Raw genomic sequence first — 14,915 nt, forward strand, 5'->3', positions numbered from 1 at the left:
TTGCAGTAATGCTAAGGCCATATTATCTAACATTTTAATTGGTCTTCACTGGTGCACATCAATGGAGAAAATGTTTAAAAGGTTGCATTGCTGATTTGTGTAGGTAGTATATCAGTTGCCGATGTCTGGATGGGCAGCTTTGTTTGGGTTGCTAAGCTGCACAATAGCTGGCACAAAGAACGACGAGGGCAAGCATGTGTGAGGAAGCAATGCCAGATGATGCTCCTAGCAACTGGACCCGATTGAATCCGGTTGCCTGTATACTGAGTGTTTACAAACTCCTTTGTAGGCTTCTTCAGTGAAAAGAAGTTTAGATAGGCATGTTTTGATGCATAAGCCACATTGCTGGTCATGGGTAAAAATTCAGAATGGAATATTTGGCACTATTCCCAGTTTCAGCTCTTTCTGCAGCTGTTCCGCATCATTTTATTATTTTGCAACATACCAAGTCCACACTCTGATCACTATGCAGCTGCGAGTACTAGTGCCAAAGGAGCAGAGTGCACAGGGGCATTTCGCTCTCACCATGATGAAGCGGTCGCTGGACTTCTTCGATGACTTCTTCAGCATACCATACCCCATGAGCAAACTGGGTAAGCTGTTCTTTTTCATTGTGCGCATGCTGTACTTATGAAATGGAAACACACTGTGTACTGGGTGATCCAATCAAACGAGCAAGAGAAGTGGCCAACTACCTTTCGTTGGGCTAGTTGGTGGGGCACAGTACATACATACGGCACGAACAGACCGAGATGAGATAGCACCGACTGGCTAACTGTTAGCCATTCTCACCTTTGCACTTGCAATGAGAAGTGGTGCCTGCACTAATCTTCCTCTGTGATCTGAGGAGATCACAGAGGAAAGCTAGCATTATGCCAGGCATGGTAATCCAGGGTGAAGCAGCTGCCGTAAGTGTTGTTCATAGCAGTACTTGAAACTCTTTGAAACTTTGGTGCATTAAAATGCAATTATTGAGGCCTCAAAAATCCATAAACTTTATTATGCAAATACAGCTTCGTTAACACCTTTGTGGTAGCTTGCTCACTTTTTATTGTATACCTCTTTTTATAGTGTACTAGAATACTGGGAAGTGTGCTGTCCATCGCGCAAGAGAACACAAATCAGGAGGCCATCACAACAATGACAGACACAAAGGGCGTTGTTTGCAACTGGGGGGCTCCAACCATGCTCCAGCACACTTACTATATCGTCCACATTTTTCTGCTTCCTGTGATATGTTCCGCCGAAGCAACTCCCAAGTAAATACACTGTGTTTTCTTGCTGCACTGTGTGGTTCTTGTGCAGTTGAAGAAAGTATCGTGGGATAGGAGAGTGCCAGAATGATGGAAAGGTGATGGAATAAGCGTAGCAGGACCCATTTTGTGTTTGGTTGAAATAGGGGCTACTGCTCGTGTGAAAAGAGCGGCCGAAAAGGTAATAAAAATAGTAAAGGTTGTACAACCCACAGATTCAAGGAACAGGCTTAGCACGAACAGAAAACGCCTTGCACTTGTACGTTACGTACATTATTTTTCCCATGGGCTAAAGAATGTTGCCAGCCGGTATGCCGTTGAAGTGGTTTTCAGGGCGCCTAACAAGCTGCAAAAACTGTGCCAAGCTATTTCAAATAAGTTTGACAATAGGGTAAAAAAATGAAGCTGCGGTCTTAAAGAAGATCAAAAATTCCCAATATGCGGAATAGGTGTTGTGTACCGGTTTCCGTTAAACCTGTGGCAACATGTACATAGGACAAACCGGTTGGTGCATGAGCACCAGTCTAAAAGAACATGAACATTCTCTCAGTAAAGAAAGCTATTCGCACTTGTCGAGCCACTGTAATCTATGTCATTGTGATCCGGTATTTTTTGACACCGACATTTTGTTTACAGATAAAAATAAACTAGCACGTGAAATCACAGAAGCATTTAATATCAAAAAGTGTGCTGAAAATGCATAAGCCGACCATCGGTTGCAATCACTGAAAAGGAATTTGCTTTTTCAAAATACTGGTTGAGCCTTCTCAATCTGTTTTTAATCTGTCTCTGTTTTACTGACCACTCTTGTTGCACATGCTCAGCGCTGATAGCTGGGCTGCGTACACGTCCTTCCGAAAATAAAACAGTTGTGAGTAAGCGCCCGTGTGTCCCCCTTCACTGTGTCCCTTGTCAATTGTGCCCGCTAAATATTTCACTATGAATACATTATAGGCCACCGAATAAGGGATAATACAGGAGGAGTGGGTACAGGTATAAGTAATTGCATATACAAAAATGTTATTGGTTAAATATGGCAGTTATACATTCCGAAAATGTAGATGGACAGGTGGCTGCAGTGACATCACGTGGAAGGCCATTCCAGTCTCTGGCTGAGTGAGGAAAGAATGATGCAGCAAACGTAGTATGAGCACATGGACGAGCAACTTGCAGGGGATGCGGAGTTAAATGGGCGCCAGAGGGCTGATGTAGGGCAGAATAGGAAGTTGGCTGAAAAAAAATAAAAACTTACAAACACATACTGGCGATTTGACGATGACAAGCAAGATTTGTTAAGCCAGATTTTACTTTTAAAGATGATATACTGGAATTACATGAATATCACGAATGAATGAGTCTAGTGGCTCGATTCTGCAGGGATTCTAGTGAAGTTATCAGACAGATTTGGTTAGGGCACCATGTAGGGAATGCATATTCTAGTTTTGTTCGTACCAGGGACGTGTATGGGAGAAGTTTTACCAGAAGCATATCATCGGCAAGTACTGTTTTAAAAAGCCAAGGATTCTGTTAGCTGATGATAGGATGTTTGTGACATGCACATTCCAGGTTAGTTCTTCGCACGAGGTTATGCCCAGGTATTTGTAAGAACCTATTATTTCTACTGTGATACCAGAGATTAGATAAGGGGAGAAAAGGCGGTAGCATTTGCAGTGAAATGACATACATTTGTATTTTGCAGGGTTAAGTTCCATGAGCCATTGGCGGCACCAATCTTGTACACAGGTTAGGTTATTTTGGAAAGCTAGCTGATCGGGTGTGTTAGTAACTGTGCAGTGCATAACACAGTCATGTTACAGGATACATGTGTGGGTAATTCGTTTATATATATATAAATAATAGAAGGGGACCAAGCACAGATCCTTGAGGGACACCTGATGTTACTGGTAGGCGATTAAAAGCTTGATTATTAAGATAGACGAACTGAAAGCGGTGTGCCAAAAATTCTTTTATCCATTGTAATACATTACAATTACAGTAGTTACACTACATTACAGTAATCATACAGGGAAAGTTTTCGTTGTAAGCGTTTGTGAGGTACTTTGTCAGAAGCCTTAGTGAAGTCCAGAAAGATTGCATCAGTTTGAATGCTAGAATCAAGATTCATATGCAAATTATGAATGAAAATGGCTAATTGCTTTTCACAGGACAAGCCCTTACGAAACCTATGCTGAGAGGGAGGGAAAAAAAATGGTTAGAGTCAAGAAAATTCATTATTGGAGAATAAATGACATGTTCCATGATTTTGCATGGCAAGGAAATAGGACGCTAGTTGGGATTCTTTGTTACCTGATATGAAGACCTTTCCCAATTGCCTGTCACTGGGCCTGTGTGAAGTGATTGCACAAACAGTGGCGAAGAGCGTGCCGCGGAGACGTGCCTAGCAATTTCTTTGAGAGAGCCGGGAAGTGATTTTGTCAGCACCCGACAATGATGACAGCTTAATGTTTTCGATAGTACAGGCGATTCCATGTGCAGAAAATGTGGTTGATGGCATTGGTGATATTGGATAGACAGTTACGACAGGTAGTGGTATGTCAAATTCTTTAGTGAAAACGTATGAGAATGCGGTATTAAATATGTTCGCACATTCAACATTACTGGTCTCTTGTACACATGCTTTAGCAAGAGTGACAGTGCGTGTCTGTTGAGGGTTTAGTATTTCCCAGAATTTTCACGGATTGTTGATTAATATCTTTGGCAGGTCTGTTCCAAAAAATGTGTGTTTAGCGCTCCAAACGGATTGCAAATATCTATAATAGTTTTTTTTATTACATGTATTTAAGGAGAGGCATAATACTTGTTCCATGCATATACACTTGAGTTAAATTTTGCTGCACGGAATATGCATTTTTCCTTGTTTTCAAGAGTTTTTAACGTCTTGGAGAGCCAGGAGTTATTATGGTTGGCAAGTTATCTTGCCAGTTATGTTGAACAGATCAGTTGTGAAAGCCTGTTTCAAAATTTGGAACAAAAGCCTGCAGTTGATTATTGATGGCTTCATAATTACCTCTGTCATATAATAGCAAATAGTTTTGTGGAAAGTTTGGCATTGTTCCGGTACAAAGGTGAAGGTGGCATGCAAGACTTTATGATTGCTAATTTCACAGAGATATGTATGAGGTGATAAACTTTCTGAATGATTAGTTAGTATCAAGTCCAGAATGTTAGAAGACTCACGTGCGATGTGTTGATTCTGTGACTAATGGGGTGAGGTTAAAATTTAAACACACATTGATGAAGTCCTTTGTTTCTGTGCTGCTTGTTGGTGTTATGTTTTGCCACTTAATACTGGGGTAACTGAAATCACCAAACAGAAGGTTATGTGCATATTATAAAGCAGTATTAAGTTGATCTAAGCAATCATTAAGCTTGCGCGCACATGTTCGGTTGTTGCCAGGGGTCGCTAGCAGATGCCTAGTATGATTATTTGATGTGAGGAACAGCAGATGACCCACAATATTTCGAGCTCCGAACTAATGACAGAAGAAGGTAACTGGTGGTTAGTAGCAATAACAACGCCTCCGCCTCGGGAGTCCTTATGATCTTTCTGAAAGACATTCAAGTTGGATAAGTCGGCCAAAACTTCAGAGTTGGTGGCGTCTTTTGTTAGCCAACTTTCAGCTAATGTCAGTATGTTGCTTGCGAATGGGGAAACAAGATTAGAAATATGCTGGCACATGGGGAGATAACTGCATATGTTTGTAAAGATTATGGAAAAAGAGAGAACAGGATGTTTTTTACCACAAGAATATTGCAAGGACAGTTAGCTGCGTGATGGCTCGTCGATTTCTATGGGATTTCTTGTACTGTCTATGGTAATTCATCAAATGTGTACCACTTCTAAACAAATGCAATGTTTTGTATCGCAGTGTAAATGCTGTTGGTTTACTTCAAGCAAACACAACGAGCTGTTTGCATGCAGCATGAACAGGATGTGAAAAGTTGTCAATGCTATAATTAGTTCACTTTAGCTTAGTGCCTTTATAAAGGATTAACTCCTTGGTTTTAAGGAAGGCGATTTTCACTATTATTGGGCGAAAGTGCGCGGTTGTCCAAGGCGGTGAGCATGCTCAATTTCTTTTGGGTCGATTTGAGAGTTTCACAGCAGTGGCGAATTGGGCATATGTTTCTAACGGCTTCAAGTCTTTAAGGCTATAAAAAATTAGGTTGTTGTGGCATGAACGATTCTCGGCATCATCTATGCCGGCTTCCATTTCAGAGATCTGACGGGTTATTTGGCTGGTGTTAGTGCTTATCGTGTCCACGTCGGTGCTTAGGGCTACTAAGTCTTGATGGTGTACCATCAAGGCTAACGCACACGCATCAGCCAGTCTCTTGCTGAGGTGGGAAATTGTTTTTTTGGTTGATGTTAACTGGTTTCCGAGACCCTTTATCTCACTGATTAGCTGCAATTGACTGGTAGACAGCTTTTGCAGCTTTGCTAGCACTTGGTCGCACTTGGGGTTTGACTCGACGTCCCCGGCCAACAATAATAGCGAGCGAACGAGATCAGCACATTCAACGGTAATAGAAAGGCAACACCATGGGCTCGGCAGCTGCAGAAGACAATAGTTGCTAAATTTTTTGGTAAAAAGGCAGTACAGTTGACTGACGTGCATGGCGAAAATTGGCGGGTGAGATGACAGTATCGTGGCATAGCCACTGAGCCCACAGGGTGCCGTGCATGGTTGTCATAGCTTTACACGAGTAAGCGCACCAGTTGTAGTCAATGACATCGACCAGGTTGATACGACAGTGATACGGCTGCCTTGATAAAGTGATACGGTTGGCTTGATCATGATGATGTCAAGTGGCTGCAGCTTTGGGACACACCCCGTTGGAAATTTTTCGAAATAGGTCACTCTGAAGATTTTAAATGCGCAATAAAAAATGAACTTTTTATCCTGTTTTTGCAGGTTGGTAAGCATGGCAAAAGTTTTAGGAGTGATGATAGGTTCATAATTGTATTGCCGTGGCCGGCAGTGTGTGCTGATTTAGTGCTGGAGTGCATTTCGTTGTTATTGATGCTGAGCGAAATCCTGGGCCTGAAACTGTCCAGCAAATGTTTAGTCAACTTATGAAAGGGCGGAAAGCACTAATGAAAGGTATCAGGCAAGTTAAAGAAAATCAGGGTTCTCTTTCTAAACAACTGGCAAAAGTCACTGAAAAGATGCAAGAAATCTAGAACAATTTAACAGATCTGCGCAGAAATTAAGAACGATTAGACACATTGGTGCAGGAAATGGGAGTCGCTATCCGCTCACAGCAAAAGAAAAGAATCGAGTTAGAAGATCGGAGTTGCCAAAATAATCTTCTTGCATTCGGAATACCCAAAACTATTAGTGAAACGACTGATGATTTCAAGAGGAAAGTGCGGCAAGATGTCTTCCACGAATGCATCGGTGTCAAGGTAATGTGTGGAGCGGATACAGAGACTTGGACAGAAGTGTGTGGGCAAGGTGCGTCCAGTGATTATAATGTTTCTTGACTACAACGAAAAGATGAATTTATTTGGGAACTGCAAGAAACTAAAGATTAGCGATTATTCGTTAGCAAATGACTATTCTCAGGCAACTTTACAAAAGCGTAAGAGTCTCTGGGATAGTGCGAAGCAAGAAAAGGAAAGAGGTGCAAAAGTCCGGCTCGAAAATGATAGAATTTACATTGATAATGAAGCATTCGTCAGGGATGAAGAAAATCACTGCCGCGCCAAAGCAAAGCGGGCGCTCGCAACTGGTCACAGAAGAATGTGACAGTGTAGATGTGACAGTGTGACAGCGGACATTACACATGGGTTACTGCCAATTGTGACACGCCAATTGTGAAGAGAAAGGCATAACACCCTAATCACTCTCTTTCTTCATAGGCTCTTTGGCAGACAACATTTGCAGCCCTTCATCATTCTGCTCACAGTCGGCAGCTTTAAACATGATGTTTCAGCCAAGCCATAAAACATATTTAGTAAAATATATGTGTAAATAAAAACAGCATCAAATATGATACACATGCCATTAGAGGGGAATGACAAAGACATGGCTCATCGATAACTGCTGAAGCAGCAACAGTTTGCGGCTAAAAATCGAGCACGGCCGGATTCCGCCCAATCCTGGCATGATGGCTCTGGATGCAAGGTGGACTCTGGTGTACAGGCCTGCCAGAGCGAAATGTTGCATAGATAAACGTCAGTGCACGTAGTCTCATGAATGAAACTACTGAACTCGAACCCATCATTATGCTTTATCGTCCAGATGTACTCGCAGTTGCAGAAACATGGTTGAGTCCTGAAATTGCTGACAGTGAGATAATACCACCTACATATAAAATGATTCGAAAAGATCATGATTTGCGTGTTGGTGGTGTCACACTCATTTTTAAAGAAGAAATCTAATTTGTTCCAATGAAAGATTGTCCTAACACAGAAAGCATATGGTGCAGGGTAAACCTTGGCATTCTTTCGTGTGTCACTGCAGTAGTTTATAGGTCTCCCAATGCCCCCCTTATATTTCTTGAGTCACTTCAAGACTATCTTTTAACTTCTGTATCTGCCAATGCAAGGGTAATCATTGTAGGCAATTTCAATCTGCTAATGTCCTTTGGGAGTCACTTGAGGTAGGCTCAGCTAATGCTAAACATAGTGAGGCAATGCTGGACATTACTTTTAATAATGTTCTCACACAAATCATTAAACATGCAACAAGGATAGGAATAACCATGGAATCAATATTGAACTTGGTTTTTGTTAGCAGTGAAATAACTGAATATGACATGTCTGTTAAAGAAAGGCTCTCTGATCATAAACTTGTCTTAGTTTCCTTAAAGCAGCTCAGACCACCTAAACATGAAAAAAGGCGAACTATGTATTTCTGTTAGAGATTTTTCAAACGCTGATGAAGTATACATCTTATACTGTTTGGAAACGTCCTTGGATTCATTTGATGTGGAGGATGACGACTATGTTTAAACACATTGTAAACTATTGCCTGCAAAATTTTGTTGCTAAAAAATATAAAATAATCAGAAAGCATAACCCCTGGATAAATTGTGAGATTATCCAACTTAAACGTAAGATAAAATGCAGAAAATGTAAGTGAGAAAAGTGTGCAAATTAAATATTGCGCCTTTCTTTGATGCTTAAACAGAAGCTGGTGGCAGCGAAAGAAGAGTACTTTTCAGAAAACCTCACGTAATTTATGAAAGCTTCTCCACAGCGTTTTTGGTGTCACCTTTCACCTTCGTATGAAAAAATGAGGTTCATTGAAATGGATCACTCTTTTGTTCCTGACCAATCAGATATCGCCAACAGACGCAATGCTTATTTTCATTCTGTGTTCAGTCCGCCTACTTCTTCGCTTCCGAAATCCAGTACAGGAAGGTGTGCATTGCCATCTGACATGCCGGATGTTGTTTTGTCTGAAAAAGGTATATATTCTACCTCCTACTTAATTTAAATGCAAAAAGGTTGCCTGGCCCTGATTCAATTCCTAATGAGTTTCTGAAGCGATACGCTGAATGGGTCTCTAAATATTTACTTCTCATATTTAAAGCTTCTTTAGAGCAACATTGCTTACCAACTGATTGGCTACAGGCTAGAATAGTACCAGTACACAAATCTGGAAGCAAACACATTCCTGATAACTATAGACTATTTCTATCACTTGCACCTGTTCCAAAATAATTGAGCATATCTTGGCAAAGTGCTGATCCGAACATCTTGAGGACACCAAGAAGTTAATTCCCAATCAGCATGGCTTTAGATGGAAGTTATCTACTGTTACCCAACTTCTAGAAACACTGCACGATTTTTCTAAGGCAATGAATGACAGAGATCAAGTAGATGCAATTTGCTTGGACATGTCCAAAGCATTTGACGGTGTTCCACATGCAGAGCTTGTTTATAAGCTGTTTGACCATGGTGCAAACGGAAATACTGTGCTGTGGATAAAAGCATACCTCATCAAGAGAGCTCAGTTCGTGGAGGTAAATGCCTCAAAATCCGACGTCCTTGGGGTACCCTCAGGTGTCCCATATTTTTATGCTACATCAATGACATTGCAGTTGCCATCCCGGTAAGGTTTTCTATGCTCTGATGTCTTGCAGCCACTTGCTCCGTTACGTGGGCTTGACGTGTGCTGGACCTTAGGCTGTTCTTCTGCAGGTACAGGTTCTGGAAAAAGGACACAGCGCAAAAAAAGACAAGGACCCGAGAGAGCTACATGCACACAGGGCTGACTTACAACAGTTTATTCGTGAAGCAATGAAGGAATAAATATATAGGGTGCTACCATGCGCAATATGTGAAGGATCGGCAAAAAACCTGGAATATCATTTGTAACCCTGATAATGATAGCGACGGACTTACAGAGCACACTAAATGCTTGCCATTCAAACCCTGTTAAGATATGCCATTTCCCAATATAGAATTATCATTCATACTTAAATTTTGAGAAGCATGCTTGATTCTATCACTACAAATCATAGTCTTTCCATTTCCAGGAATGTCTCGTGACATGTGGTTGTACGTTTAAGTAGGTCTGGCTTTTCACAATTCTGGCAAAGTGTGGACGCCTCAAAACTCGCATGCTGCATGCACAAGAGGAGTCTTGCACTTGGTAATATTGCATGTACTCCTTCGATTTCGCCTTTATTGAAAGTCTTCCCCCACGCTGTTCACATCCGCACACTGCGTGCCAAGTCCCCCACGTGGCCTCCCAAGCACTGCACCTTGCTTCACCTCACTCGCTCCGCTTACTCACTCCTCACAACCTTATTTGAATGTGCTTTAAAGAAAACCTTCAAGTTCCCTTCACCTATTCTTTCCTGGTTTGTGTTCTTTGTTTAGTGCACAATATAATGAAACTGAGAGCCATAATTGGAAGATCTGTTTGCATGTAAGAGTGGCATCACAAAATGTCTCTGCGTGACAAGCTGGGTATCACAGCCACTTCTAGTGTTCAACTAGCTATTATCAAGCTCGTTCACAATTAGGAGAGACCTGATATGAGGGAGACCGAAAGTAAATTGAGTTTTTCTTATGTGCTGTTATGGCATTCCCATGTAAAGAATCCCCACATTATTTTCTGCTGCTTAAGATACTCTTGCTTGCACTTTACTTGAAGTTTAACGGATAAGTTTGCAATTTCTGCAAATTTATATTTCCTTTTTTGCTTAATTTTGTGCATTCTGTTTCATTTCAATACAAAGAGTTCCAAATAAACACTTTAGCAATCCCCATTTATCTCTTGTATGCTTGTGTAGCAAAATCTCCATGGAGTCACAAATCTATGCAATGTGGCTTACTCAAAAGTATTAAGTGAATGTGTGAAGGGTATATGATAAACTTGAGAAAGGATCTCCCAATCAGGCTACTGTTCCTGGGTAATGTGCTAGACATGCACAGGCTCTTCGTTTCCAACACTATTCTGAGCAGGCTTGCTGCGTACAGTGCCGCCATTGTAAAAAAGGGCCTTCTCTCCGCCCGACTACGGCACTCTTCCCAATAATCTAGTACACTATGTTTTCTTGTTTGAATACAATGAAAATAGTTTGCTCACTGTTAAAAACAAGTGTCTCATTTTTTAGCCGTCAGGCGCAGTGTTGCTCTAGTTGCTGAAGACGATCATAGAGTACTTCTGTTTTTGTAACTTGATGCAACATAAAACCTCATTTAAACGGTGTGAGGAGATGAATACATTGAAGACAGTGGGCAGTGTACAGATGGTACCAGTGCTGCACTATCAGCTTTCAATCCATGGTAGCTCTAAGCTTTAGCTAATAGTGCAGTGCTGGTCCAGTGTGGCACGCTTACTGTCTTTATCTCTTTATGCTGCTTTAATTTTGAGAAATGTTTGAGAAATGTGTCATAGCTCACATGGTCCTTGGTAGCCTTCAATACTGCCTAGAGGGAAGTCTGGCACCACCATCTATGTTAGTTTCCTGAAGGGTGGCAAACTTGCAAAAGCATATTATGGGAAACATGTAAAACCAAGCAATGTCCTGTTTCTTTGCTTACGTAACACACTTTTGCAAGTTGACTATGGTTTGCGAACTTGTCCTAGTTAACACCGTGTTGTTCGAAGGGTGATTTGATACCATGGGAATGTTGGCGTGTTGTCGGTTGGATTGAGTGTTTCTTGGTTTATGGAATAACCATAGCTGTACAAATGAAGATTTCTTGGAAAGAAATAACAAGTCCTGGCTATCATGTAATACATCCTGTCTTAATGCTTACCTGCACATAGTGTTACCAGTAAGTGAATAAAGTGGAATATGCAATTAAAACTGATGAGCAGTGAGCATACACCCAATTTTTCCTCCAAAATTTAGTGAGCTGCCGGAACTGTTGATATTTGAAACAACTGTGTAAGCTAGCTTGAGTACTTATGCTTTAACAAAAGCTATTGTTAGGTAATATAATACAAAAAATTGAAGCATGTCACAATCTGTTCTAGTACAGACTTAGCAAGGCTTAGGAGTAAGGATTGACGGCAAATATCTCAGTAACTTTCGGATTGCAGATGACATTGTTCTATTCAGAAACACTTCAGATGCGTTACAACAAATGATTGAGGACCTTAACAGAGAGAGTACAAGTGGGGTTGCAGATTAATATGCAGAAGACAAAGATAACGATCAATACCCGGGCAAGGGAACAAGAGTTCAGGATCGCCAATCAGCCTCTAGAGTCTCTGAAGGAGTATGTTTACTTAGGTCAATTAATCACAGGGAACTGTGATCATGGAAAGGAACTTCACAGAAGAATAAAAATGGGTTGGAGCACATTCGGCAGACATTGTCAGCTCCTGACTGGAAGCTTACTACTATCATTGTAAAAGGAAAGTTTACAATCAGTGCATTTTACCGGTGCTGACATATGGGGCAGTGACTTGGAGACTGACAAAGAAGCTTGAGAGCAAGTTAAGGACTGTGCAAAGAGCGATGGAACGAAGAATGCTGGGCATAACGTTAAGAGACGGAAAGAGAGCGGTTTGGATCAGAGAGCAAACGAGTATAGCCAATATTCTAATTGACATCAAGAGAAAAAATATGGAGCTGGGCAGGTCAGGTAATGTGTAGGTTAGATAACTGTTGGACCATTATGGTTACAGAATGGGTAGCAAGAGAAAGGAAGCACAGTCGAGGATGGGAGAAGATGGGGGGGGATGAAATTAGGAAATTCGCGGGCGCTAGTTGGAATCGGTTGGCGCAAGACAGCTGTTACTGCAAATCGCAGGGAGAGGCCTTCGTCCTGCAGTGGACATAAAATAGGCTGATGATGATGATGAATCAAGTTTGATAGATTGAAGGTGTCCCATCTCTCTGAGAAGGAAACCACCCCTAGCTTGTTGTGCATGCTACGGTGCTGCCTGTTCCCAATAAGTACTTCTGAGAGACACTGTGGCCTGAGCTATGCAAAGGTCCTTAGTTGATCTATTTGGCTCTCACTTTTTCAGTGGGCACTTTTCTTTGCAAACACAGGATGAAAGAAGGCAATAGCAGCCTTTCCTTCTCTCAGGTTAAGATAAGGGCCTGCGGGAAGTGCCAATGCACCCTTTTGTTGGCAGACCTGGTTGGTGTGCCTGACTTTGGTCCCGGGGCCATGGAGAACTGGGGTCTGGTCACGTTCCGCATGAGCTCACTGCTGTACGACGAGGCAGTGACACCCGTGCGCAGCCAGGAGCGTGTTGCGTCCACGGTGGTGCACGAGATTGCCCACCAGTGGTTTGGCAACCTGGTGACCATGCGCTGGTGGGATGACCTGTGGCTCAATGAAGGGCTGGCCACCTTCCTCGAGGTGGTCTGCCTCCAGCAGCTGCAGCCTGAGTGGCGGCTCGCAGAGCTCTTCCCTTATTCGACCACCCAGCCTGCGCTGGAGCTGGACAGCCTGGACACCAGCCACCCAGTGTCAGCTAGCGTGCGTGACCCAGCCGACATTGATGCCCTCTTCGACACCATCTCCTACAACAAGGCATGGCTCTTCTTTTGCTTTTTGTTTTTCAGCTTCTGCCTATAGGGTAAAGGTGGGTTTATAGGCCACCGTATATATTTATTTATGCATACTTTGCCTCATTCTAGGCATTTCGCACAGCAGGTAGGTTGCTGTCTCGCCTCGTTTCGGGTCCTTTGAATAAAATGAAATTCGTGGCCGACTTCTAGCACTACAGCCCAATGCTCTAACCATTGGGTCATGATTGTGTACATATTTATTTATTTATTTATTCGTTTATTTGAAATACTCTCAATGCCATTGCAGCATTACAGAGAGGAGTCGTACAGTTGTAGTGTACATTGTTGCATATGTAATACCCCTGTCAATTGGGCAAGTTAAGTGCACTTACGGGGAGTGCACTTCGGGACCTTGAGCGGCATTTTAGGCTACGCGGTGCTAAACGGAAAAACAGAGCGCGCTCACAGTAAAAAAAAAAAAAAAAATGCAGCAGCCTAGGAGCACATTTTTTAAAGTTGTAGATTAAAAAGAAAAACTTCTAAATTGTTTTACGTTGTATTATAGATGAAAACAACTACAATGTATATTTTCTCAACAAAAAATGCTAAGTTTTTTATTATAAGAGTGCTGCAAGTCAATGCTGGCCAAGACGAATATCTAGACAATCCAGAACAGCATGGGGCTATTCTGGAGCAATGCCTCCTTTACTAGATGCCAGCCGCGTTGCTCGCTTTCCCATTGCGGCGGCGGTTCCCTTAGTTGAAGTTAGTTCAGCATAAATTCCGTGAGGCGGCGCTCGTTGCCTTTTCAACTTCCGGCGGATGTGGCAGCGGCGGCTGAATGCTCCGCTGGCGCTTTATATGCGCGGGCGTCTGTTAGCGAGCGTTATCGCAGGTCTCCGAGATGGCAACAGACGCCATGGTAATCTCGGAGGCCGCAGCACGTGATCTAGGTCGCAGACGTCCGCCACAAGTGGCGCTCGTTGCCTTTTCGCGGAGGAGAGAAAAGGGAGAGGGCCAGGAACCGAGTTTACGGGCAACGCGGCTGGCATCTAGTAAAGGAGGCATTGTCTGGAGCAACGTTGTCTGGAGATTCTGCCATTTTCTTCGATGCGTGTCTTAGATGCGACGCGAATAAAATGGTGCTGATGGCCCCATTTTGCTTTCGTAATGTGCCGCCAACTTGACGTTTTGTCTAAGAAACTGAAATGAGGGTGCCGAACGTAAGGTTATCGATAAGGCAAAACAGTTTTCCTCCGCTGTAAAAATAAAGCAGCCAGCTCAAAGCGCATGATTATTCCGTTGAAAACGCTTCTCGCTTCCGTCGTCTGCTGCGTACAAGCCATCGTCTGCTTCATAACGTAAGATGCGTGTCCCCGGGAAATGGAATGAGTCGTCATATGTTGGTGCCAACGTGCTTGTTTTCTACCTTGAAACAACATACGCGACCTACCAGTGGTGATGCGTGCGCATTCTAGGCCACGTTATTGCTATCTCGTGAAATGCAAGTGACTCAGTCCAACTCGGCTGGCTGAGGAATGGCTGAATATCACCGATAGCTTTGCGTGCACCAGAGATATCCACTAGCGCGACGCAAGCACCGGCGCTGCCATCTCTTGTTCAGTTCGCTGGTTGCTCGCACCGCGGGAGGAAACTTCAAGGTGGCGCGGCGCGCCTTGCATACATTTCTTTTCATAA

General features: G+C 42.7%; 1 protein-coding gene across 5 annotated transcripts in view; it reads left to right on the forward strand.

Annotated features, from left to right (window-relative positions):
- Nucleotides 1-14,915, forward strand: part of LOC142583440 (endoplasmic reticulum aminopeptidase 2-like) — a 155,015-nt gene that overhangs the window by 14,816 nt on the left and 125,284 nt on the right. For all 5 annotated transcript variants that reach the window (XR_012828627.1, XR_012828626.1, XM_075693909.1 and 2 more), the window contains exons 4-5: nt 473-593; nt 12,836-13,239. Coding sequence is in view for 3 of the 5 variants with exons in the window: in XM_075693909.1 (XP_075550024.1) it covers nt 473-593; nt 12,836-13,239 (525 nt within the window). In the remaining 2 variants the exon portion in view is untranslated. The remainder of the gene's footprint in view (nt 1-472; nt 594-12,835; nt 13,240-14,915) is intronic.

Source organism: Dermacentor variabilis, chromosome 5, assembly GCF_050947875.1.
Source record: "Dermacentor variabilis isolate Ectoservices chromosome 5, ASM5094787v1, whole genome shotgun sequence".
Lineage (NCBI taxonomy): Eukaryota > Metazoa > Arthropoda > Arachnida > Ixodida > Ixodidae > Dermacentor > Dermacentor variabilis.